Here is a 24,331-nt window from a genome sequence, read left to right as displayed (position 1 = left end):
CATATCACTGAGCATTAGCAACATCTAGTGTCCTATTTATGAACTGCAATAGGTAATCTGCTAAGCTGAAAGCTGTTGTATCTCCAACAGCTGGTGGGGTATCATGTTGCAGGGAATCAATCATTGCTGGGAGGGATCTACTGCTGAGGGAGGGGTCTAATGCTGCTGGCTGCTGGAGAGTCTATTGATGCTTGATGTTGGAAGTCCATTGTTGCAGGGGTGGATCTATTGTCGCTGGGGCGTCCATTGTTTCTAGATCTATTATATTGCCCTTCTTGTTATCGTTAATTCTCTAAAAGGGGTGGTACTGGGAGGTGGGTAGGAGGTGAAACCAAGGAACGGTGCTCGGGGGTGGGTAGGGGACGAAGTCAAGGGGTGACTCAGAAGGGAGGAGTTCCTGCACCTATTCTCTGAGAAAAAAAGCCCTGATCCTAATACTTGGTCTGTTTGTCCATTGTGCTAACCTGGCCTGAAGGCTTTGGCAGGGGAGACATGCTTTTACTGGCCTGTTTTGCTACTACATTTACTATTTCTTTTTTATTTCCAGATACACTTTTATTGATTATTTTGAAAGTAAACCCTACAGTCTATGTTTGAATCCAAATTTTGAATCCAGACTTTCAGAAAAGATCTGGATAACGACATTTTGATGGATAATCGGCCGCCCCTCACATCACCGGGTAAGAGGAGACTTTTATTTCTTGTTAAGGAGAGAAGAGTATTAAGCCTTGTACACACGTACCGATTGTCGGCCGAACGATCGGCCGTCTTTTGTCCTGTGTAGTTTTGTTGGTTGAAATGTGCTCCAGACTGCACACAAATTTTGTCGGCCAACAACAACCAACTGCAGAAGTGATGTCATGTGATGGTTTACTTTCCGTGTGGTTTTTCTTCTCTGAGCATGCCCAGTCTTGCACATCTGGCTTTTGTCGGCCGAAATCTGTACTGACTGATGGAAAATCGGCCGTTCTTTGTTGGCCAACAAAAATTTTATAGCATGCACACCAGATTTTGTTCGGCCGAAAAGTCGCAGTCGGTTGTCGGAAGCATCATACTAACAAGCCGACAATTGGCCGATCGGACGTTGGCCGAATATTTACGGCCGACAATCGGTACGTGTGTACGGGGCTTTGAGGATCCTCTTAGATACACACATCCTCTGATATAAAGACATAGAAACAATGTATTCAGTCAGTGTGTGTGTTTCTTACAGATGGATCTAGTAACAGAAATCCCCCAGAGAGATGTCCCCGTCCTCTGTATTCCCGGGACTCCACACAAGAAGATCATAAGACCCTACGCTGTTATCAGGTACATGAAATTGAGAATTGCAGAATGATATATTTTATATTTTCTGTATAATCTGTTAAGGGTCTAACTAGATCGAACTGTAATATTGTTCAATTTAATCTCAGACATTTCAATGTGCTGTTTGTCATTTCTTTATTTTTCAGTATAAAAAGTTGAAATCTATTAAAACAGAAGTTAAAGAGGAGGCAGAAGAGCCACCTGTGAAGGGTAATGATCTGTGTAAGGAGAAGAAAATCCATTCAGAGATCAGCACAGGTGAGTAATAAACACAAAATCCAGAGAAGAGTCCCAGATTCTCTTTGTTCAGTCACTACAACAATCTCTTATTTTTTTGATGGCACCTAATGGAACCCCACAAAAACCTGCAAAAACGCATTTGGCTCAGTGCCAAAAGAAAGGTACATAAGATACTTTGGTGCCAAACGCGTTGCGTCCCTCAGATGTGAATGCAGTCTCAATCCAGAGAAGAGCCCCAGATCCTCCTCGTTCAGTCACTACAACAATCTCTTATTTTTTTGATGGCACCTAATGGAACCCCACAAAAACCTGCAAAAACGCATTTGGCTCAGTGCCAAAAGAAAGGTACATAAGATACTTTGGTGCCAAACGCGTTGCGTCCCTCAGATGTGAATGCAGTCTCAATCCAGAGAAGAGTCCCAGATTCTCCTTGTTCAGTCACTACAACAATCTCTTCTTCTCCCCCCTCCTCTGTCAGTAGACAGTAATGGGGGGGGGACAGGATGTGCCCAGTGGGGGGGTCAGGAGCCATCAGCCTCTATTAGACTCCGGCTCTCCTCCTCACATCATGTCATTGTGTGTTACCAGCCAAGAGAGGTGACCAGTCTCCCCCACACACACTCTCTGGGGTCTCTCATACATCTCAGTACAGGGGGCTTCACTCTCCTCTTTATTCACAGACACCAGAGACACCAGAGCTGCACAAAGAGATGACAAAGCTGAGGAGGAAGAAGAAAGACGTGTGAGGATTAAAGAGGAGGAAACTCATATAAAGATCAGCACAGGTAAAGAAAAAAAATGATAAATCCAGCGACATTTTAGCAATTTGTAACAGTTTTGGTGCCAAATGTAACCACTTCTGGACCGGAAGGATTTGCCCCCTTAATGACCAGGCCATTTTTTGCTATTCGGCACTGCGTTACTTTAACGGACAATTGCACGGTCGTGCGACGCTGTACGCAAGTAAAATTGATGTCATTTTTTTCTCACAAATAGAGCTTTCTTTTGGTGGTGATCACCTGTGCCTTTTTTTTATTTTTTGCGCTATAAAAAATAGCAACAATTCTGGGAAAAAGAAAAAAAAACAATATTTTTCACATTCTGCTATATAACTTTAAAAATCAAGATTTTTTAACATTTTAGGCAAATTTTGTTTTCTGCTACATATTTTTGGTAAAAAAATTGCAATAAGCGTATTTTGATTGGTTTGCGCAAAAGTTATCACGTTTACAAACTAGGGGAAAGATTTATGTAATTTTTATTGTTTTTCTTTTTTTTTTTACTAGTAATGGCGGTGATCTGCGATTTTTTTTTTTTTTTTTTTTTTTTTTTTTATTTATTTTTTTTTTTTTGGGACTGAGACATTGCGGCAGACAGATCGGACCCCTAACTGACATTTTTGACACTTTTGGGGTTACCAGTGACATTACTACAGTAATCAGTGCTATACATATGCACTGTTACTGTAAAAATTACACTGGCAGGGAAGGGATTAACTTTATTAGTGATCAGTGGGTTAAATGTATCCCTAGTGATCAGTGCTAAAAATATGCACTGTTACTGTAATAATGACCCTGGCAGGGAAGGGGTATACACAGTGGGTGATAAAGGGTTAAATGTAAGCCTAGGGGAGTGATTCTAACTGTATGGGGGTGGGACTTGTGAAATGATCATAGAGACCTGTGGTCCTATATAGAAGGATCACAGGCACTCTGTGATCATTCCAGAGAGAAGAACGGTCTGCTGTGTTTACAACAGCTGACCGTTCTTCTCTCTAAACGGGGAGCGATCGCGGATGGCTGGCGGCAATCGGAGCTGCCAGCCCTGTGCATCGGAGTCCCTGCTGCCCCCTAGCTGCATGCGCGCGACCGACGTATACCTACGTCGGTTTGCGCAGGAGGGCCAGCCTGCCGCAGTAAAACTGCGGCGGGCGGTCCTTAAGTGGGTAACACAGCAGTGCACCAAGTTCAGAGGCACCTACAGTGATATCAGTTCAATTAATATGATTGTAAACAGTCCATAGGTTTTTTTTTTTTTCTTAGTTTTACATTTTTGTAAATATTTTATTCTATATTTTCATGTGACAACACTGAAGAAATGACACTTTGCTACAATGTAAAGTAGTGAGTGTACAGCTGGTATAACAGTGTAAATTTGCTGTCCCCTCAAAATAACTCAGCACACATCTTATTAATGTCTAAACCGCTGGCAACAAAAGTAAGTACATCCTGAAGTCAAAATGTCCAAATTGGGCCCAATTAGCCATTTTCCCTCCCCGGTGTCATGTGACTCATCAGTGTTACAAGGTCTCAGGTGTGAATGGGGAGCAGGTGTGGTAAATTTGGTGTTATCGCTCTCACTCTCTCATACTGGTCACTGGAAGTTCAACATGGCACCTCATGGCAAAGAACTCTCTGAGGATCTGAAAAAAATATTTGTTGCTCTACATAAAGGTGGCCTAGGCTATAAGAATGTCGCCAAGACCCTGAAACTGAGCTGCAGCACGGTGGCCAAGACCATACAGCGGTTTATGTCTAAGCCATTAATGTTTAAACCGCTGGAAACAAAAGTGAGTACACCCCTAAGTGACAATGTCCAAATTGGGCCCAAAGTGTCAATATTTTGTGTGGCCTCCATTATTTTCCAGCACTGCCTTAACCCTCTTGGGCATGGAGTTCACCAGAGCTTCACAGGTTGCCACTGGAGTCGCCTTCTACTCCTCCATGATGACATCACAGAGCTGGTGGATGTTAGAGACCTTGCACTCCATCACCTTCCATTTGAGGATGCCCCACAGATGCTCAATAGGGTTTAGGTCTGGAGAGAGGCTTGGCCAGTCCATCACCTTTACCCTCAGTTGTGCTCTCTCATACATCTCAGTACAGGGGCTTCACTCCTCTCTTTATTCACAGACCCCGGAGATGCCAGAGCTGCTCAGAGAGATGTCAAAGCCGAGGAGGAGGAAGAACATGTGAATACCAAAGGGAAAGCTATTCTAGAGATTGGCATTGGTGAGTATTAAACCATAAAACCTAACAATCACACGTTCTTCTACAACACTCCTCTTGTTTTCTTCCTTTGTCAAAAAAATGTATTATAACTTGAATTCATGAACTGGAGCTTGGATCGTGGATTTGGAGGCAGTGAAAAAAAGAAAGGTAGAACTCAGAAGCCGGTAATTTCTTCATTACAAGTTGGCATGGTGGCGTTGAACCAAGATGCCAGACTAACATGCAGAGCGACTGTACTTTGCATAATCTTAGAATGGATTCACATCATCAAAATAAGAAATGTGTTTCCGCAGATCAAACACTGATGGATGGAAACTTGGCTCATTTGCTCTGTGCTCCACTGTTTTCAGGACTAAAGTTAGTGGTGCACAGAGCACATTTATAAATCATTAACCACTTGCTGACTGCCGCACGACTATCTACGTCTGCAGTCAGCCCCTCACAGGCAAAGTGACGTAGGTCTACGTCACTAGCCTGTGAGGGTCTAGGGAGCGAGCGCGCGCCGCCGGAGGCCCGCTCCCGCGTGGTCACGGACCCCCCTCCTCGCGTGTGCCCGGCGCACCCGATGTCCGCCGGTCACTCTGCGATCGCCGCTGCAGAGGGAGAAAGTCAGGCAGCTTGTGTAAACAAGCCGCCTGTCATTCTCCCCTGTGTAGAAACTGTGATCACACGGCTCTACTATGTAGAACCGTTGATCACTGTTTCTACAGCTCAACAGACAGCCAATCACAGTAAAAATCACGCCCCTAGGGACACACACAGCCCCTCCCTCTCAAATAAAGTTAACCCCTTCACTACCAGTGTCATTTTGCAGTAACAGTGCATATGTATAGCACTGATTACTGCAGTAATGTCACTGGTACCCCCAAAAGTGTCAAAAATGTCAGTCAAGGGTCCGATCTGTCCGCCGCAATGTCGCAGTCCCGCAAAAAAAATCGCAGATCGCCGCCATTACGCGTTAAAAAAAAAAAAAACAAAAATGACAAAAATCTTTCCCTTTGTTAGTAAACGCGATAACTTTTGCGCAAACCAATCAAAATACGCTTTTTGCAATTTTTTTTACCAAACATATGTAGCATAAAACAAATTGGCCGAAAATGTTAAAAAATTTTGATTTTTACATTTTTTTGGGGGGGAATTTCATATAAAAAAAATGTGAAAAATATTGTTGTTTTTGCAAAATTGACACTCTTTTTTTGTTTATAGCGCATGATCAAAAAATCGCACAGGTGATCAAATACCACCAAAAGAAAGCTCTGTTTGTGGGGGAAAAAAGGACGTCAAATTCGTTTAGGTACAGCGTCGCATGACCGCGCAATTGTCCGTTAAAATCACGCAGTGCCGAATCGCAAAATACCCCCTGGTCAGGAAGGGGGTAAAATCTTCCGGGGCTTAAGTGGTTAAATGCTTTTTAAATGTCCAGTGATTATTTTATTTTTTTTTTTTTTTAAATCCACCCTAAAACTAAAATCCCTGCATCTATAGATCTCCACGATCTAACACTAACCTATCTAGCCCTGTAAAGAAGAAATCGGTATACTTACCTTTTTTAAGCTGATCCAACCCGATCTCCATCAGCGGCAGCCAATGGAGTCAAATACAAGGCCCACGGGCCAAATCTGGGCCACAAGGCCATTTCATGTGGCCTTCACACCTCTCCTGCAACTGCGGTACCCCCCTCGTCTTTGCCCCTACCTTTTCTCCACAATTGGCAGCAGAGAGGAGGACAGAACTTATCCACCAGATACTGTGCTTCTCTGTTCAGCCGCAGAACCCCCTCGTCTCTGCTTCCCTGGGTCTCAGCATTTAGAAAAATCCTGCAGCTGACTCCAGCCCTTCCTCTGGTCCTCCTCCAGACCCTGCACTTTCTGCCCCAGCTTCTTCCCAGCAGAAACACAAGATAAGGGGGTGCACTGTGATCTAAGGGATTGTGGGAAACCCTTGACTTCTGATGGTAGGGGGAGTGGGGTGCTCTGGACATCTAGTCTTACAGATACAACTGGCCCTTAGAGGGCAACCATAATGCTGATGGGGTCTGCGATGAAATTGACACCTGTACCTTTTTTTATTTCAGGCACAATGCATGAAAGTGGGTAACTGTGCATTATGTAGTAATCAAAATCAATGACCCAGCAAGGCAATTAAAGCGGAACTAAACCAGCCCCCCCCCCCCCTATAGTTTTCAACTAAGGAAGCTGCCATCTTGGCCTTTGTTTGATCTTCTACTGCCGTGATGCTGCACATTTAATCTGTTATGATTATCCGGGGGGGGGGGAGGGTAAGATGGCACCCCTGTTGCTGACACAGTACTGATACCAAACTCTACTCTAAATAAGCGTAGAGCCTCATATCTGGTATTATAGTTAATTAAAGCGGAGTTCCGCCACATACTGTAGCTGCTGACTTTTAATGTTAGGACACTTACCTGTCCTGGAGTCCAGCGATGTCGGCACCGCAGCCGATGTTTCCATCGGCTGTCAGGTGCTGCCTCCGCCATTGCCAGTCAGGGAACACGGCAGTGAAGCCTTGCGGCTTCACGGGCGGGTCCCTACTGCGCATTCGGATTGGCTCGGCGGCGGGTGAAGGAGGAGGGGGCCAAACCTCAGAGGGACACCGCCGCAGTGCCGTCTCCCGGAAGTGGGGAAGGATACCTGTCAAAAACAGGTACCCGTTCCCACCTCCTCCCCCGAAAGGTGCCAAATGTGGCACCGGAGGGGGGGAGGACGCAAATGAGCGGAAGTTCCCCTTTTGGGTGGAACTCCGCTTTAAGTCATGATTTCCACTCCCTTTACTTTTTTTGTTGTGTATCACTGGCAATATCTGTTCATGTTCTTTATGGAAATCCAATAAAATATATTAAACGTAATCAGTTATGACACGAGCCATTTGATGGTTTGATAGTTTGGTTGAGAGCACAACCAATGTGACAGTTACATTTCCGGCACATGCCGGGAATGTAACTGGTTTTTAAAACTGTTAAATCGATGGGTTTACTTCCGCTTTAAATAGATGAGTTTAGCTCCACTTTAAGGTGCATTACCCCACCACGTCAATGTATATCCAGGCTTAAAACAGAGCTCCACTCAAAAGGGGAAGCTCCACTTGTTTGCTTCCTCCGCTTCCGCATTTGGCACCTTTCGGGGTGGGGAGCGGATACCTGTCAAAACCAGGCACCCATTCCCACTTTCACGTAAGATCGCCGAAATTGTTGTGCTGCCATTTAAGCATTTTCCAGCCTCTCCCCCTTCCCCCTGCTTTCTTCTGAGACCATTAAGAAAGGGGCATCCCGACTTGCACATGCACAGTAGGAAGCTGTGGGCTGTGGACTGGGGAACAAAAGGCTGTGCACTTCCTGTTTCCCTTAGTGAAGATGCTGGTGCCTTCACCCGGAGCCGATGAACGGATCGGCTTCAGGAGCCGACATTGTGGGATCCCTGAACAGGTAAGTGTCCTTATATTAAAAGTCAGCAGCTACAGTACTTGTAGCTGCTGACTTTTAATTTTTACCCCCAGGCTGGAACTCCTCTTTAAAGCGGAGTTCCGCTCCCCCCTCCAAAAATTAAAAGTCAGCAGCTACACATACTTTAGCTGCTGACACTTACCTGTCCTGGAGTCCAGCGATGTCGGCACCACAGCCGATGTTTCCATTGGCTGTCGGTTGCTGCCGCCGCCATTGCCAGTAAGGGAACCCGGCAGTAAAGCCTTGTGGCTTCATGGGCGGGTCCCTACTGCACATGCGCGAAGCGCGCTGTGCATTACTATTGGCTCGGCGGCAGGGGATGGACGAAAGGGTCAAACTTCCGAGGGACGGGGACGCGGGGCCGTATCCCGGAAGTGGGGAAGGGTACCTGTCAAAAACAGGTACCCGTTCCCCCCTCGCCCCGGAAAGGGGGGGAGGAAGCAAATAAGCGGAAGTTCCACTTTTGGGTAGAACTCCGCTTTAAGGCCAATTCACAATGCCTCTCCATGAAATTGCAGAGCAGCTGGAGTGATTCACACTCCGGCCACTCTGTGTTACTGCTGCACTAGGGGGCACTGTGATGCACAAATAATCACATTGCACTGCTCCCTTTTTTTTGTACTAACTTTATTTGAAGTGTACAAAATGTACACTTAATTCACTGCAATGTACTACGCTGCCTGACAGTATAATTCGGGCCAGTGCACTGCGATAAAAATGCAGCATGTCCGCATTTTTGCGCAGCACTGGGATAGGTTGCAGTGTGAATAGGAAACATAGAAAATCATTTCTTCCTGTGTGTCCCTGCGGTAACAGATGCCTTACAGTGCGGTAAAATGTCTGTCACCTTGTATAGTGTGACTTGGCCCTAAGTGTTTTAGGATCTCAACATTTTGTCTGATTCCGGTGGAACTGGTGGACTCAAAGCTGGGGGTTGGGGGGGTCACTGTGAGCTAATATCAAGAGAACGGCTCCAACACCCCCAGAAGTGTGGGCAATGATAGGAGGTAACAGAGCTGCAAACAGGAAAACATAATAAGAATTTGGTTGGAAAAAGGGAGCATCTCTGAGTATTCAGCGCCTACTTGTACATAATGTGTTGAGTTACTAAAAATATAAAAATGGTACGGCACTGTCAATTGTGTACACCTCCATCCCTTGTTCAATACATAAAATTGAAAAGCAATAGCCCTGGTGGGACTTTAATTGAGGTGGACGCAAATTGTCACTTGTGATCAGTAACTGATTTATTAAATAAACACAGAATACAATGAGTATAATGCATAAACCAATTAGTGAATGACCGATTATCGGAAAAGCCGATATATCGAGGGCCGATATGCACTTTGCCCGATATATCGGAATCGGCCTTTTGATTTACTGATATTTTGGGAAAGTGCTTGTACCGGGGTGATGCCTGCAGCTAGAGGCATCACCCCGGTACCGGTGTCCATAGCCGACGATCGGCTGTCTTGTAATGAGAAGCTGCTCAGCTGTCATTCCAAGGAGCAGGAGGGGACGTACCCCCCCCTCCCGCCGCCTTCCGCGGCTCGCCCGGGTCTCCCGTCCCACCGGGAGAACCGGGCATCCTACCTTTACCGCCGCTGTCTGACCGGGTTTCCATCTGCACCGCCGCTGTCTGACCGGGTTTCCATCTGCACCGCCGCTGTCTGACCGGGTCTCCATTTCTTTGAATTCGGCGCCGCCGAGTACCCGGAAGTGATGTCATGACTCGATGTGTTTCATGATTCTAAGTGCCCACTCATCAGGGGTATATGTACATGATCCACGCCCCGGACGACGTCATGTATGACGAAACTGGTCGGGCGGTACCGGATGCACAGCTGTCACTCCCCCTAGACGTCGGCTTTTTGCTCTACACACGCGGGACGCCGCGGTCTGCCTCGTTTTTTGATGTGCCTGTTCCAAGTCGGCTCATTGTAAGTGCAACTTGTAGATAAACGTCTTACGTGTTTTAAATGGGATTACGCTATGTGCCTTTCATTTGCCTTCATACACATGTGATATCTTCTTTGGAGTCCTAAGCCTTGTATGGTGCAGCAGAGCATTCTTGATTTCCTGATTCCTGAAAGATGCGATACACTTGGTCTTACATCTAAGCATATGTGGCCATTCCATTAAGTTGGAGGCCTCAGCTTCTGGTAAGCTGCCACTTTGTATTGTACTATCACGGGTGTATTCCTACCTTATCTTGGGATTCAAGCCTCCCGCTCTGACATCACCTTTCTGGGACATGTACACTGTTATTGGATCACTTATGGACTTTTTGATCTATGTTTATTCATTTCAATTATTACTTTTACTGTTTGATTATTATTTCTTATCACTTGATTTATGTGTATTCAACTCCATTCATCATATACACTGTATGGGTATACCATATCTGTTAGCGCTGCACTAATTTTTGTTTTTAGTATATGTACATGAGCCTGTCTAAAAAGTAGATAAATATGCATAGTATCAATATCTAATTTACATAGAGCTAACCAATAAGTATGGGAACTCAAAATATAAAACCCAAATGGGGAGAGCAACACTTGCATAACGGCGAGGCCAGACTGGCAAGTATGACGCTGCCATGTGGTGAAGGCACCAAAGTCTGATCTGGGAGCTTTGTTGAGTTAAAGATTTTATTTTTATTTTTTTTATTAATGCATTAGACCCCGTTCACACTGGGGCGACGCTAGTTGCCGGGGCGACCTCGGAGCAGCTGGCACGGACTTCATATCATTGAAGTCTATGCAGGTCGCTCCAGGTCACCCCAAAGAAGCTCCGGACCCTTTTTCTAAGTCGGAGCGACTTGTGTCGCTCCTATTAGAACGGGTCCATAGCTTCTCTATGGCAGGCGACCTACGGCGACCTGTCAGGCGACCAGGTAGCCTGACAGGTCGCCTCAGTGTGAACGGAGTCTTACAAGTTGTGTTTATTTTTGCCTGTTCTTCCGCATTGTCATTTCCCCGTACCTTCATTTCTTTCAGATGGACAATACAGATTGCAAAACATGGAAAAATATCCCACTACACCTTCAGATGGCGAAATTGCAAGAGATGACGTCACAGCCTGTGCTTCAGAAGAAAACCCCATAATGCCAAATCATCAGTCAGTATTAACGAGAGAGGAGAAGAGCTTTTCTTGTTTGGAATGTGGGAAATGCTTTACTCGAAAACACTCTCTTATCGTACACCAGAGACTCCACACGGGGGAGAAGCCTTATCTGTGTTTGGAATGTGGGAAGTGTTTTTATTCTAGACCCCAACTTCATGAACATCAAAAAACTCACCCAGAAGTGGAGGCCTTCTCATGTTCTAAATGTTTCAAACGGTTTCGCACAAGTCGGATTTTAGCTCTGCATCAGAGCATTCATTCAAGATAATACTTTATTGGTGTTTTTTTTTTTAACGAAAATACTTAAAAATAAAAAAACTTGAATAACGTCAAAAGGTTGAAGCAGTACCTAATGGTCTGAATGAAACGCGTTGCCCGGAGAGCATGTCTTGCTGCTTTATCGATAAAACCCACACAGGTCGTTTTCCATATTCCTCTTCTTAGCGTGGACCTTTTAAAAACGTTATCATGTGAATAAATTCCTTGTCACAATATACGTAAACTTTTTCAAAAAGCCCCTAGTTTTATCATCAAAAAGCTGTCTTTACAGTGACTTTACTCAGGCTGAGATAATTCTGCTGCAAGCAGGACAAAGCATGTCCTCAGTCTCCCCCCACAGGGATCAGACTACCTCATTATAACTTTATAGTAAAGGCCCGTACACACGTAGCGATTTTCGGCAGTAAATATTCGGCCACCGACTGATCGGCCGATTTTCGGCTTCTTAGTATGATGCTTCCGACAACCGACTGCGACTTTTCGGTCGAACGGAATCTGGTGGCCGATTGTTCCTCAGTCAGTACAGAATTTGGCCGACAAACAGCAGATGAGCAAGACTGGGCATGCTCAGAGAAGAAAAACCACACGGAAAGTTAACCAGCACATGACATCACTTCTGCAGTCGGCTGTTGTTGGCCGACAAAATTCGTGTGCAGTCTTTAGCACTTTTCAACCGACAGGACAGCACCGGACAAAAGACGGCCGAATGTTCAGCCGACATTCGGTACGTGTGTAAGGGGCTTACGGCTGCAGCAGGGGTTGAGCTGTTGTGCACATTTGTGAACAAAGGATAAGAACTGCGCTAATTTAAACAAATATCAAACTATCGAAGCAGCAACTTTTCTGTGAGATATAGACACAGTCCCAAACGTAATAAGCAATTTTAAAGTTGCTTTGTTATACTGAATAAACCGTCAGTGTCAAAAGTCCAAGAAGGTATAAAAGTGTAGATAAAGTTCTTATTCCTCGTCACCAACCACCACCTGGAAATGTATGGTTTCCCCAGGAACGAGGATAACCTGCTGGGCTGGGACAGAACAATGAACGGAAAGTCAGACGTGTCATTTGTCCTCTTCTTTGACTGTGATAATGAGACTTGCATTGAACGTTGCTTGGAGCGAGGGAAGAGCAGTGGAAAAAGTGAGGCTAACAGGGAGAGCTTAAAAAAAAGAGGATTCAGACTTATCTCAAGTCCACCCAGCCTATCATTGATCTGTATGAGAAGAGGGGAAAAGTTCGGAAAGTGGATGCTTCTCACTCCGTAGATCAGGTTTTTGTCAAAGTCCACGAAATCTTTAATCGGGAAGGATAACGATGTTCCACGGATAGGCATTTTAGCTCCTTCGGGCTTAATCTTATTTCTTGCATATTTATTTCCTTTTTTTTTTTCTATTCTTTTTTTACGTAAACATGAGCTTGATCTTATTGGTGGATTTGCCTCATTTCGGTCTAGACATCTCAGCGGCTCCTGTCCTTTTATCACTACATTAGATTGTATTTTTCATGAGCTGCCGGTGAGGGCTTTTCAGGCTCTGCCATCCAGATCTGAGGTGGCCGTCATGGATTTTAATTCCACTTTTGAAACGCCTTTAGTTTTTTATTTGGACAGAAAGTAGACAACAAAATTGTATCTGCAATGTACTCTTCACTACTCACTGACAGTGCAAGCCATTTACCTTTTGAAGAATGCATTTAACCACTTTACCACCGGAGGATTTTCCTGCTTTACGTCCAGGCCACTTTTTGCGATTCGGCACTGTGCGAATTTAACTGACAATTGCGCGGTCGTGCAACGCCGTACCCAAACGAAATTTACGTCCTTTTTTTCCCACAAACAGAGCTTTCTTTTGGTGGTATTTGATCACCTCTGCGCTTTTCATTTTTTGTGATATTAATAAAAAAATGCGACAATTTTGAAAAAATAACAATATTTTTCTATTTTGACAGTTAAAAAATATCCAATATATTCAATTTTTGTCATATATTTAGGCCAAAATGTATTTAGCTACATGTCTTTGACAAAAAAAATTCCCAATGATTTTTAACCGCTTTAAGACCGGAAGATTTTACCCCATTCCTGACCAGGCCATATTTTGCGATTCGGCACTGCGTTAATTTAACGGACAATTGCGCAGTCATGCGATGCTATACCCAAATTAAATTTCTGTCCTTTTTGTTCCCACAAATAGAGCTTTCTTTTGGTGGTATTTGATCACCTGTACGATTTTTATTTTTTGCGTTATAAACAAAAAAAGAGCGACAATTTTGAAAAAATAACAATATTTTTCACATTTTTTTTTATATGAAATTCCCCCCAAAAAAATGTAAAAATCTAAATTTTTTTAACATTTTAGGCCAATTTGTTTTCTGCTACATATGTTTGGTAAAAAAAAATCGCAATAAGCGTATTTTGATTGGTTTGCGCAAAAGTTATCGCAGCTACTAACTATGGAAAATTTATGTAATTTTTATTGTTTTTCTTTTAACTAGTAATGGCGGCGATCTGCAATTTTTTTTGCGGGACTGTGACATTGCGGCAGACAGATCAGACCCCTGACTGACATTTTTGACACTTTTGGGGGTACCAGTGACATTACTACAGTAATCAGTGCTATAAATATGCACTGTTACTGTAATAATGACACTGGCAGGGAAGGGGTTAACTTTTATTGGTGATCAAGGGGTTAATGTATGCCTGGTGCTTACTGACGTGTGTGGGGGGAGGGGATTGTGTGACACAGGGACAGATCGCAGGTTCAGCTATGCTGAATCCTGTAATCTGTCCCTGCCTGTCACATAGGAGATCCACCCGCTTTGTTTACACAAGCAGGCGGATTTCCTCACTCGATCCCCGACGATCGGGGAAGAGCAGCGGTGATCACCGCCTCTCTTCCCCTGGCCCGACTCCCGCTGTGACTGAAAACAGCGGGAGCGAGCCTCCGGCGGCGCGCGCGGCGCTGAGAGAGGGGAATGTCTGGTGACGTAGACCTACATCGCCAGACGATAACGAGCCACTGTGCCGCAGTAGCAGCACAGTGAGCAGCGTTAAAGTGGTTAAGGATAAAGCTTTTGCTCTTGAAGCACCACCACCAACTCAAAGTGCTTGCTTACCAGCTCAAACAGACTTCCTATTACGGAAGGTCAGTGACACTTGTGGCTTAATACCGAGCCTGGGCCTTTGCTATTATCAGAGAGATCCCTCATACCATCCAACCAAGCATCTGGGAAGTGGTATTATGGCACTTTTCCACTGCACGTACCGGCTCGGCTCCACGCGGCCCTGCTTGGCTCTCTTTGGTTTTCCACTGCATGGTACCGCATGGTACGGTGTTGGAACGGTTCGGTACGGTTTAGTATGGTTTGCTTTTCCACAAGTAAAGTGGGTGGGATAACAACGATTCTCTGACCAATCAGTGGCTACTAGTGACAAACAGTCAAGGCTGCATGCAAAGGATTGTGGGATATGGAACCAGTACGGACCTCTTGGAACCACAACTGAGGTGGTACTGTTTAAGCGAGCCGTACCGTAGTGGAAAAGCGCCGCCGTCCTGTACCGTACTGAACCGTTCCAACACCGTACCATGTGGTACCCTGCAGTGGAAAAGCGCAAAAGCGAACCGAAACCATTCGGTTCCATGCAGTGGAAAAGCGCCATAGACCTGGAGGCTTTAAACCTGGTCTGAACAGTAAACTTTGGGATGGACACCATTGGTAATCATTACTCCCATCCTCTTCCCTTAATGAAGTTATTTGTTCCGGCACCAAGCTGAGCCTTGTATTCAATGGCTTCAAAAGTGCTGAAAATTAATCCCAGATCTCTGCTTCACCTCCGATCTCCTGAACCTCTAGGGTGGCTGATTTCACGCAAGAGGCTACACGTTCCAGGTGGTGATTGGTGACGAGGAACAGGAAGTTTATCTACACTTCTATACCTTCTTGGACTTTTGTTACTGATGGTCTATTCAGCATTCGTGAACACAGTCAAGAAGTGCGTATGTACCAGGATTTATATGATTGTGCTGGCAGATATTCTCCCTGATGAAGTTTCAAGAGTGCAATAAAAACCTTAGAGGTTAACCCTTCTGTTCTCAAAGCTAGAAAACAATGGCTGGAGTATGACTTTAAAGAGACTATAAGTTGTGTATGGCTTTAAAGAGACTATAAGCTGTGTATATTGCTTTGTTCCTTATTTACCTGTATTATTGTCAGGGTCAAAGAAGTAAAAACATATTAAAAGAAATATCTCATTAATATTTGTATTCTAATGTTCCCAGGAATAGGAAATATGTAGCCAAAAAAAATGAGTCCTTCTGCCCAGCTGGTCAGTTATGGCCCCCCCCCCCTCCCCCCTTTGGAATAGACGCATTGATTGGAACCTGCTAGAAGGAGGCTCAGGAGTCTCATCTGCAATCCTCCACCCACTCCCTTCGCCTGACCCTCCTGATAGCTGGACTCTGGTTTATCATAGATGCATCACTGACTATGGCTGGGTTATAAATATGGTACAGCTCAGGCCTCTCATATGATTTTTAGCAACCTTTTGATAGATAGAGTTCTACCTGAACAATATGGAAGAGATCAACGAGCATCGGGACTTTGGTGCGACTTTTGATGTGACTTAGATCCACTGAGTGTAAAGTTGGATCAGAGTTGCACCAATAGCCACGTCAAAGTCGCACTGGAAATTGTGCTAATGCTAACATGCTAATGTGAATGGAGCCTAAAAGTATAAACTTAGCCTACTTTAAAAGTTTGTTTCAGTGAGAACTGTGGCTTTCACTTTCATTCACTTTTTTTTGTTCATGTCTAAAGAGTAATTAGTCACCTCGAGTCTGATGGAGGAGTCCATCATAAAGGCAGAACGTGTGGTACTGCAGGCTGACTTGCTCGACTAGTTTCTGCAGGGCACTGTACAGGGGTCAGTAGTATGTAGGGCAATGCACAGGGGCAGTAGTATGTATGGCAGTGTAGAGAGGTCAGTAGTATATAGGGCACTGTACAGGAGTCAGTAGTAGGTAGGGCAGTGTATAGAGGTCAGTAGTATGTAGAGTAGTGTACAGAGGTCAGTAGTATGTAGAGCAGTGTACAGGGGTCAGTAGTATGTAGAGCAGTGTACAGAGGTCAGTATTATGTAGGGCAGTGTACAGAGGTCAGTAGTATGTAGGGCAGTGTACAGAGGTCAGTAGTATCTAGGACAGTGTACAGAGGTCAGTAGTATTTAGGGCACTGTACAGGGGTCAGTAGTATGTAGGGCAGTATACAGAGGTCAGTAGTATGTAGGGCAGTATACAGAGGTCAGTAGTATGTAGGGCAATGCACAGGGGCAGTAGTATGTAGGGCAGTGTATTGAGGTCAGAAGTATGTAGGACAGTGTACAGAGGTCAGTAGTATGTAGAGTAGTGTACAGAGGTCAGTATTATGTAGGGCAGTGTACAGAGGTCAGTAGTATCTAGGGCAGTGTACAGAGGTCAGTAGTATCTAGGACAGTGTACAGAGGTCAGTAGTATCTAGGACAGTGTACAGAGGTCAGTAGTATTTAGGGCACTGTACAGGGGTCAGTAGTATGTAGGGCAGTGCACAGGGGTCAGTAGTATGTAGGGCAGTGTACAGGGGCAGTAGTATGTAGGGCAGTATACAGAGGTCAGTAGTATGTAGGGCAGTGTACAGAGGTCAGTAGTATGTAGGGCAATGTACAGAGGTCAGTAGTATGTAGGGCAATGCACAGGGTCAGTAGTATTTAGGGCAGTGTACAGAGGTCAGTAGTATTTAGGGCACTGTACAGGGGTCAGTAGTATGTAGGGCAGTGTACAGAGGTCAGTAGTATGTAGGGCAGTGTACAGAGGTCAGTAGTATCTAGGACAGTGTACAGAGGTCAGTAGTATTTAGGGCACTGTACAGGGGTCAGTAGTATGTAGGGCAGTGTACAGGGGTCAGTAGTATGTAGGGCAATGCACAGGGGCAGTAGTATGTAGGGCAGTGTATTGAGGTCAGAAGTATGTAGGACAGTGTACAGAGGTCAGTAGTATGTAGAGTAGTGTACAGAGGTCAGTAGTATGTAGAGCAGTGTACAGAGGTCAGTATTATGTAGGGCAGTGTACAGAGGTCAGTAGTATCTAGGACAGTGTACAGAGGTCAGTAGTATCTAGGACAGTGTACAGAGGTCAGTAGTATTTAGGGCACTGTACAGGGGTCAGTAGTATGTAGGGCAGTGCACAGGGGTCAGTAGTATGTAGGGCAGTGTACAGAGGTCAGTAGTATGTAGGGCAGTGTACAGGGGCAGTAGTATGTAGGGCAGTATACAGAGGTCAGTAGTATGTAGGGCAGTATACAGAGGTCAGTAGTATGTAGGGCAGTGTACAGAGGTCAGTAGTATGTAGGGCAATGCACAGGGTCAGTAGTATGTAGGGCAATGCACAGGGTCAGTAGTATGTAGGGCAATGCACAGGGTCAGTAGTATGTAGGGCAATGCACAGGGTCAGTAGTATTTAGGGCAGTGTACAGAGGTCAGTAGTATGTAGGGCAGTGTACAGAGGTCAGTAGTATGTAGGGCACTGTACAGGGGTCAGTAGTATGTAGGGCAGTGTACAGAGGTCAGTAGTATTTAGGGCAGTGTACAGAGGTGAGGAGTATGTAGGGCAGTGTACAGAGGTCAGTAGTATTTAGGGCACTGTACAGGGGTCAGTAGTATGTAGGGCAGTGTACAGAGGTCAGTAGTATTTAGGGCACTGTACAGGGGTCAGTAGTATGTAGGGCAGTGTACAGGGGCAGTAGTATGTAGGGCAGTATACAGAGGTCAGTAGTATGTAGGGCAGTGTACAGAGGTCAGTAGTATGTAGGGCAATGTACAGAGGTCAGTAGTATGTAGGGCAATGCACAGGGTCAGTAGTATTTAGGGCAGTGTACAGAGGTCAGTAGTATTTAGGGCACTGTACAGGGGTCAGTAGTATGTAGGGCAGTGTACAGAGGTCAGTAGTATGTAGGGCAGTGTACAGAGGTCAGTAGTATCTAGGACAGTGTACAGAGGTCAGTAGTATTTAGGGCACTGTACAGGGGTCAGTAGTATGTAGGGCAGTGTACAGGGGTCAGTAGTATGTAGGGCAATGCACAGGGGCAGTAGTATGTAGGGCAGTGTATTGAGGTCAGAAGTATGTAGGACAGTGTACAGAGGTCAGTAGTATGTAGAGTAGTGTACAGAGGTCAGTAGTATGTAGAGCAGTGTACAGAGGTCAGTATTATGTAGGGCAGTGTACAGAGGTCAGTAGTATCTAGGACAGTGTACAGAGGTCAGTAGTATCTAGGACAGTGTACAGAGGTCAGTAGTATTTAGGGCACTGTACAGGGGTCAGTAGTATGTAGGGCAGTGCACAGGGGTCAGTAGTATGTAGGGCAGTGTACAGAGGTCAGTAGTATGTAGGGCAGTGTACAGGGGCAGTAGTATGTAGGGCAGTATACAGAGGTCAGTAGTATGTAGGGCAGTATACAGAGGTCAGTAGTATGTAGGGCAGTGTACAGAGGTCAGTAGTATTTAGGGCACTGTACAGGGGTCAGTAGTATGTAGGGCAGTGCACAGGGGTCAGTAGTATGTAGGGCAGTGTACAGAGGTCAGTAGTATGTAGGGCAGTGTACAGGGGCAGTAGTATGTAGGGCAGTATACAGAGGTCAGTAGTATGTAGGGCAGTGTACAGAGGTCAGTAGTATGTAGGGCAATGCACAGGGTCAGTAGTATGTAGGGCAATGCACAGGGTCAGTAGTATGTAGGGCAATGCACAGGGTCAGTAGTATGTAGGGCAATGCACAGGGTCAGTAGTATTTAGGGCAGTGTACAGAGGTCAGTAGTATGTAGGGCAGTGTACAGAGGTCAGTAGTATTTAGGGCACTGTACAGGGGTCAGTAGTATGTAGGGCAGTGTACAGAGGTCAGTAGTATTTAGGGCAGTGTACAGAGGTGAGGAGTATGTAGGGCAGTGTACAGAGGTCAGTAGTATTTAGGGCACTGTACAGGGGTCAGTAGTATGTAGGGCAGTGTACAGGGGTCAGTAGTATGTAGGGCAGTGTACAGAGGTCAGTAGTATTTAGGGCACTGTACAGGGGTCAGTAGTATGTAGGGCAGTGTACAGGGGCAGTAGTATGTAGGGCAGTATACAGAGGTCAGTAGTATGTAGGGCAGTGTACAGAGGTCAGTAGTATGTAGGGCAATGCACAGGGTCAGTAGTATGTGTGGCAGTGTACAGTGGTCAGTAGTTTGTAGGGCAGTAGACAGAGGTCAGTAGTATGTGGGGGGGGGGGTCTGGGGGAGAGAGGGGGGTGGGTTAAGGAGAGAGGTGTCAGGGAGAGAGAGGGGGGTCAGGTAGAGAGAGAGGTGGGGTCAGGGGGAGAGAGAGGGGGGTCAGGAAAAGAGAGAGGGGGACCAGGGAGAGAGAGGGGGGTTAAGGAGAGAGGTGTCAGGGAGAGAGAGGGGGTGTCAGGGAGAGAGAGGGGGGTCAGGGAGAGAGGGGTGGGGGGTCAGGGAGAGAGAGAGAGAGGGGGACCAGGGAGAGAGAGAGAGGGGGGGGACAAGGGAGAGAGGGGGGGTCAGGGTGAGAGAGGGGGTGTCAGGGAGAGAGAGGGGGGGGGGTCAGAGAGAGAGAGAGGGGGACCAGGGAGAGAGAGAGAGGGGGGGTCAGGGTGAGAGAGGGGGTGTCAGGGAGAGAGAGAGAGAGGGGGGTAGGGAGACAGAGGGGGGTCAGAGAGAGAGAGGGGGAAAGGAAGAGAGAGGGGGTGTCAGGGAAAAAGAGAGGGGGGTCAGGGATAGAGAGAGAGGGGGGGTCAGGGAGAGAGAGGGGGACAAGGTTTGGTCAATGAAAGTGCTCGCTTCCTTGGAATGGTCCTGGGGGCTCACTTGCTCCTTGCTCAGTTTTTCAAAGTGCCAGTTGGCTGCTTCTTTCTTCCCACCCACCTCTCCTTCACAGAGGGAGCACATAGGACAGCTGGGACTCGGGAGAAGGGATGTGTGTGAAGCTGCTCAGGGCAATCTGCAGGCATGCTGGAGGTGGAATGGATGGAGCAGTGTGGGGAATGGATCCTCAGAACAGAGGATGGAGCGGCCATTGAGGGAGTGAGGGGAGGAGAGGAGCAGGTGGATGGGTTTTCCGGGGTATGGGGATCTAATTACTGCACCCATCCCTTCCTCCCCCCCCCCCCCCCCTTTCGCTGGTGTTTTTGGCAGAACAACTGATGCTTCCCAAACCTCCTCCCTCCCAGGAGCCATGGCAATGCCCTAGGAGACTGCTTGGTTTGCGTAGTGGTAGCGCCGGCCCTGAATAGAAGTTTGAAAAAACGTTGCCTGGTCTGATGAGTCTCGATTTCAGCTGCGACATTCAGATGGTGGGGTCAGAATTGGGCGTAACCAACATGAAAGCATGGATCTATCCTGGCTTGTATCAATGGTTCAGGCTGGTGATGGTGGTGTAATGGTGTCAGAGATATTTTCTAAGCACACTTAGGGGCCCTTAGTACCAATTGAGCATCGTTTAAACACCACGGCTTACCTCAGTATTGTTGCTGACCATGTCCATCCCTTTATGACTACAGTGTCCCCATCTTCTGATGGCTCCTTCCAGCAGGATAATGCACCATGTCGCAAAGCTCCAATCATCTCACCACTGGTTTCTTCAACATGACAATGAGGTCGCTGCACTCCAATGGCCTCCACACTCACCAGATAAGGTCACTGTACTCCAATGTCCTCCACACTCACCAGATCAGGTCACTGTACTCTAATGTCCTCCACACTCACCAGATCAGGTCACTGTCCTCCAATGGCCTCCACACTCACCAGATCCGATCACTGTACTCCAATGGCCTCCACACTCACCAGATCCGGTCACTGTACTCCAATGGCCTCCACACTCACCAGATCCGGTCACTGTACTACAATGGCCTCCACACTCACCAGATCAGGTCACTGTACTCCAATGGCCTCCACACTCACCAGATCCGGTCACTGTACCCCAATGGCCTCCACACTCACCAGATCCGGTCACTGTACTCCAATGGCCTCCACACTCACCAGATCAGGTCACTGTACTCCAATGTCCTCTACACTCACCAGATCAGGTCACTGTACTCCAATGGCCTCCACACTCACCAGATCAGGTCACTGTACTCCAATGGCCTCCACACTCACCAGATCAGGTCACTGTACTCCAATGGCCTCCACACTCACCAGATCCAGTCACTGTACTCCAATGGCCTCCACACTCACCAGATCCAGTCACTGTACTCCAATGGCCTCCACAGTCACCAGATCTCATCCAATAGTACACCTTTGGGATGTGGTGGAATGGGAGGTTAGCATCATGGATGTGCAGCTGACAAATCTGCAGCCACTGTGGGATGCTATCATATCACTATGGACCAAATCTCTGAGGAAAGTTTCCAACACCTTGTTGTATTTATACCATGAAGAATTAAGACAGTTCGGAAGGCAAAAGGGGGTCCAACCCGGTATTAGCAAGGTGTACCTAATAAAGTGGCCGGTGAGTGTAGGTATGTATTCTCTATAGGTGAGTGGGCCGCTGGGTAAGCTGACAATCACTATATTAGTCAACGCTGCTACAGTGGTAGCCACAGGGCTGTCTTTAACGCAGGGCAAAAAGGGCAGCTGCCCTGGGCCCAGTCATTGTTGTGGGGCCCAAAGCAGCTGCCCCTTGAGCCTGCACAGCCTGTAAATACCTGATAAGTGGATTCGGGGGAGGGCTCAAGAACTGTTTGCCCAAGGTCCAATCAATATTAAAGATGGCCCTGGGTAGCCACAATCCCCCAGAAAGCTCAGATTCAGTACTAGCAGATTCCTCATCCCACACTGGTCACAGGGAGTCACTCTTTCAGCACTGCCGCCATTTATAGACTGCCCCACCTTGGTCATTTGTTCAATAAATACAAGGCGTACTCTGAGAGGAGGGGGGTGACATCACTATCTCCGCCTCATCCAATCAGAAAATGCCTTCTATTTCTTGAAAAAAATACAAGGTGCTCTTTAAATACAGGCAGTGCAAAATGAGCGCCCCCCACTGTAGTCAGTGTGTAATAGGGAAACCACTTGGCACAGGACCCATACGTGGCAATCACTGCAGTAGTATCAACTACTACCTACTAATTTCTGCTTCCCCAGTGGCCCCTGGTATGTGAAGTGCATACTTACATTGTGCCAAGCTGGACCAATGTACAGTGCCTTGAAAAAGTATTCCAACAGGTTTTCTTCTAAGATTGCCCTGTATTTGGTTCCATCCACCTTTCCATCCCTGCTGATGAAAAGCATCCCCACAACATGATGCTGCCACCACCATGTTTCACGGTGGGGATGGTGTGATCAGGGTGATGTGCGGTTTTAGTTTTCCGCCACACACAGAGTTTTGCTTTCAGGCAAAATAGTTCAATTTTGGTCTCATCTGAGCAGAGCGCCTTCTTCCACGTGTTTGCTGTGTCCCCCACATGGCTTCTCACAAACTGAAAAACAGGACTTCTTATGGCTTTCTTCTTGACACTCTTCCATAAAGGCACTTTAACCACTTTACCCCCAGCCCTATTTCGGACACTTTTTGTTCACAAGTTAAAATCAGTATTTTTTCCTAGAAAACTACTTAGAACCCCCAAACATTATATATATTTTTTTAGCAAAGAGAATAAAATGTCGGTCATTGCAAAATTTATTGTCACGCGGTATTTGCGCAGCGGTCTTTAAAACGCCATTTTTTTGGAAAAAATTTGAAAAATCACATTTCACTGCATTTAAAAAATACTAAACAGTAAAGTTAGCCCATTTTTTTTGTATATTGTGAAAGATGATGTCACGCCGAGTAAATAGATACCAAACATGTTACGGTTTAAAATTGCGCCCCCCCGTGGGATGGCGACAAACTATGGTCAATAGAGATCTCAATCTGCGACGCTTTAAATTTATTTAACGGTTACCAGTTTAGAGTTAGAGTGTAGCTCTTTTTTTTTAACTTATTGCCCACGCTCTGGCGATCGCGGCGATACCTCACATGTGTGGTTTGAACAGCGATTTCATTTGCGGCTCGACTTGCGTATACGTTTTTTTTTTGTGCGCGAGCTAACGGTGACGGGGGCGGCTAAATTTTTTTTTCCTATTTATTTTTTCTTTTTTTTTTAACTTTATTACAGTTTTTAAAAAAAAAAAAAAAATCTGATCACTTTTATTGCTGTCACAAGCAATGTAAACATCCCTTGTGACACCAATATGTGTGACAGGTACACTTTATGGGGGGATCGATAAAAGACCCTAGACCCCTCCACTACACTTCCCTGTATGCAAAACGCCGAAAACGGCATTTTTGCATACAGCCGTTTTTCAAATCTGCCGCCTTTTGCAGCACAGTAACCCGGATGTGACGTCATGGACGCCGCCTCCGGGTTACGTCATCGGAGACCCGATCGATGCCGTTTCCGGCATTCATCGGGACTCCATCCAGCCGGCGGACGCGCCGGCTGGGTGCTCGGGGCTCCCGGTGGGACGGGAGCCCCGAGCAAAGCCGCGGAAGGCGGCGGGAGGGGGGGGGACGTCCCCTCCCGCCCCCCCGGGTAACGATCGAGCGGCTCCCGAGCCGCATCGATCGTTACCGACGGAAAGCCGACCGTCGGCTTCAAACAACGGTACCGGGTAGAGGCATCATCCCGGTATAACCACTCAAAGTCAGCCGACGTAGATCTACGTGGCTGGTCGTTAAGTGGTTAAACTCTTCCCCGCAGGGAGTGCACAGGCAGCTAATACATGGGAGGAGGTAACTGGACGCCCTCCTGGCAATTTAGGCCCGCGCTGTTGCCGTCTTTCTGGCATGAAGAAGTTAAATTACACACAGGTGGACTCTTTACTAATTAGGTGACTTCTGCAGGCAATCGGTTCCACT

At 46.3% G+C, this 24,331-nt stretch overlaps 2 protein-coding genes across 2 annotated transcripts in view; both read left to right on the top strand.

Annotated features, from left to right (window-relative positions):
• The window catches only part of LOC309564357 (uncharacterized protein), a 1,447,080-nt gene that overhangs the window by 575,883 nt on the left and 846,866 nt on the right, over positions 1–24,331 (top strand). The gene's annotated exons all lie outside the window — the stretch shown is intronic.
• On the top strand, positions 552–11,431 carry LOC309562872 (uncharacterized protein). The gene is made up of 5 exons (XM_082267192.1): positions 552–680; positions 1,214–1,311; positions 1,455–1,566; positions 4,470–4,559; positions 11,019–11,431. Exons 1-5 carry the CDS (start codon positions 650–652, stop codon positions 11,411–11,413), a joined length of 726 nt encoding a protein of 241 aa, XP_082123318.1. The 5' UTR covers positions 552–649; the 3' UTR covers positions 11,414–11,431.

This window comes from Pelophylax lessonae, assembly GCF_965119305.1.
Source record: "Pelophylax lessonae genome assembly, chromosome: 9".
Classification (NCBI taxonomy): Eukaryota; Metazoa; Chordata; class Amphibia; order Anura; family Ranidae; genus Pelophylax; species Pelophylax lessonae.
This window is presented reverse-complemented; position numbering and strand designations above follow the sequence as displayed.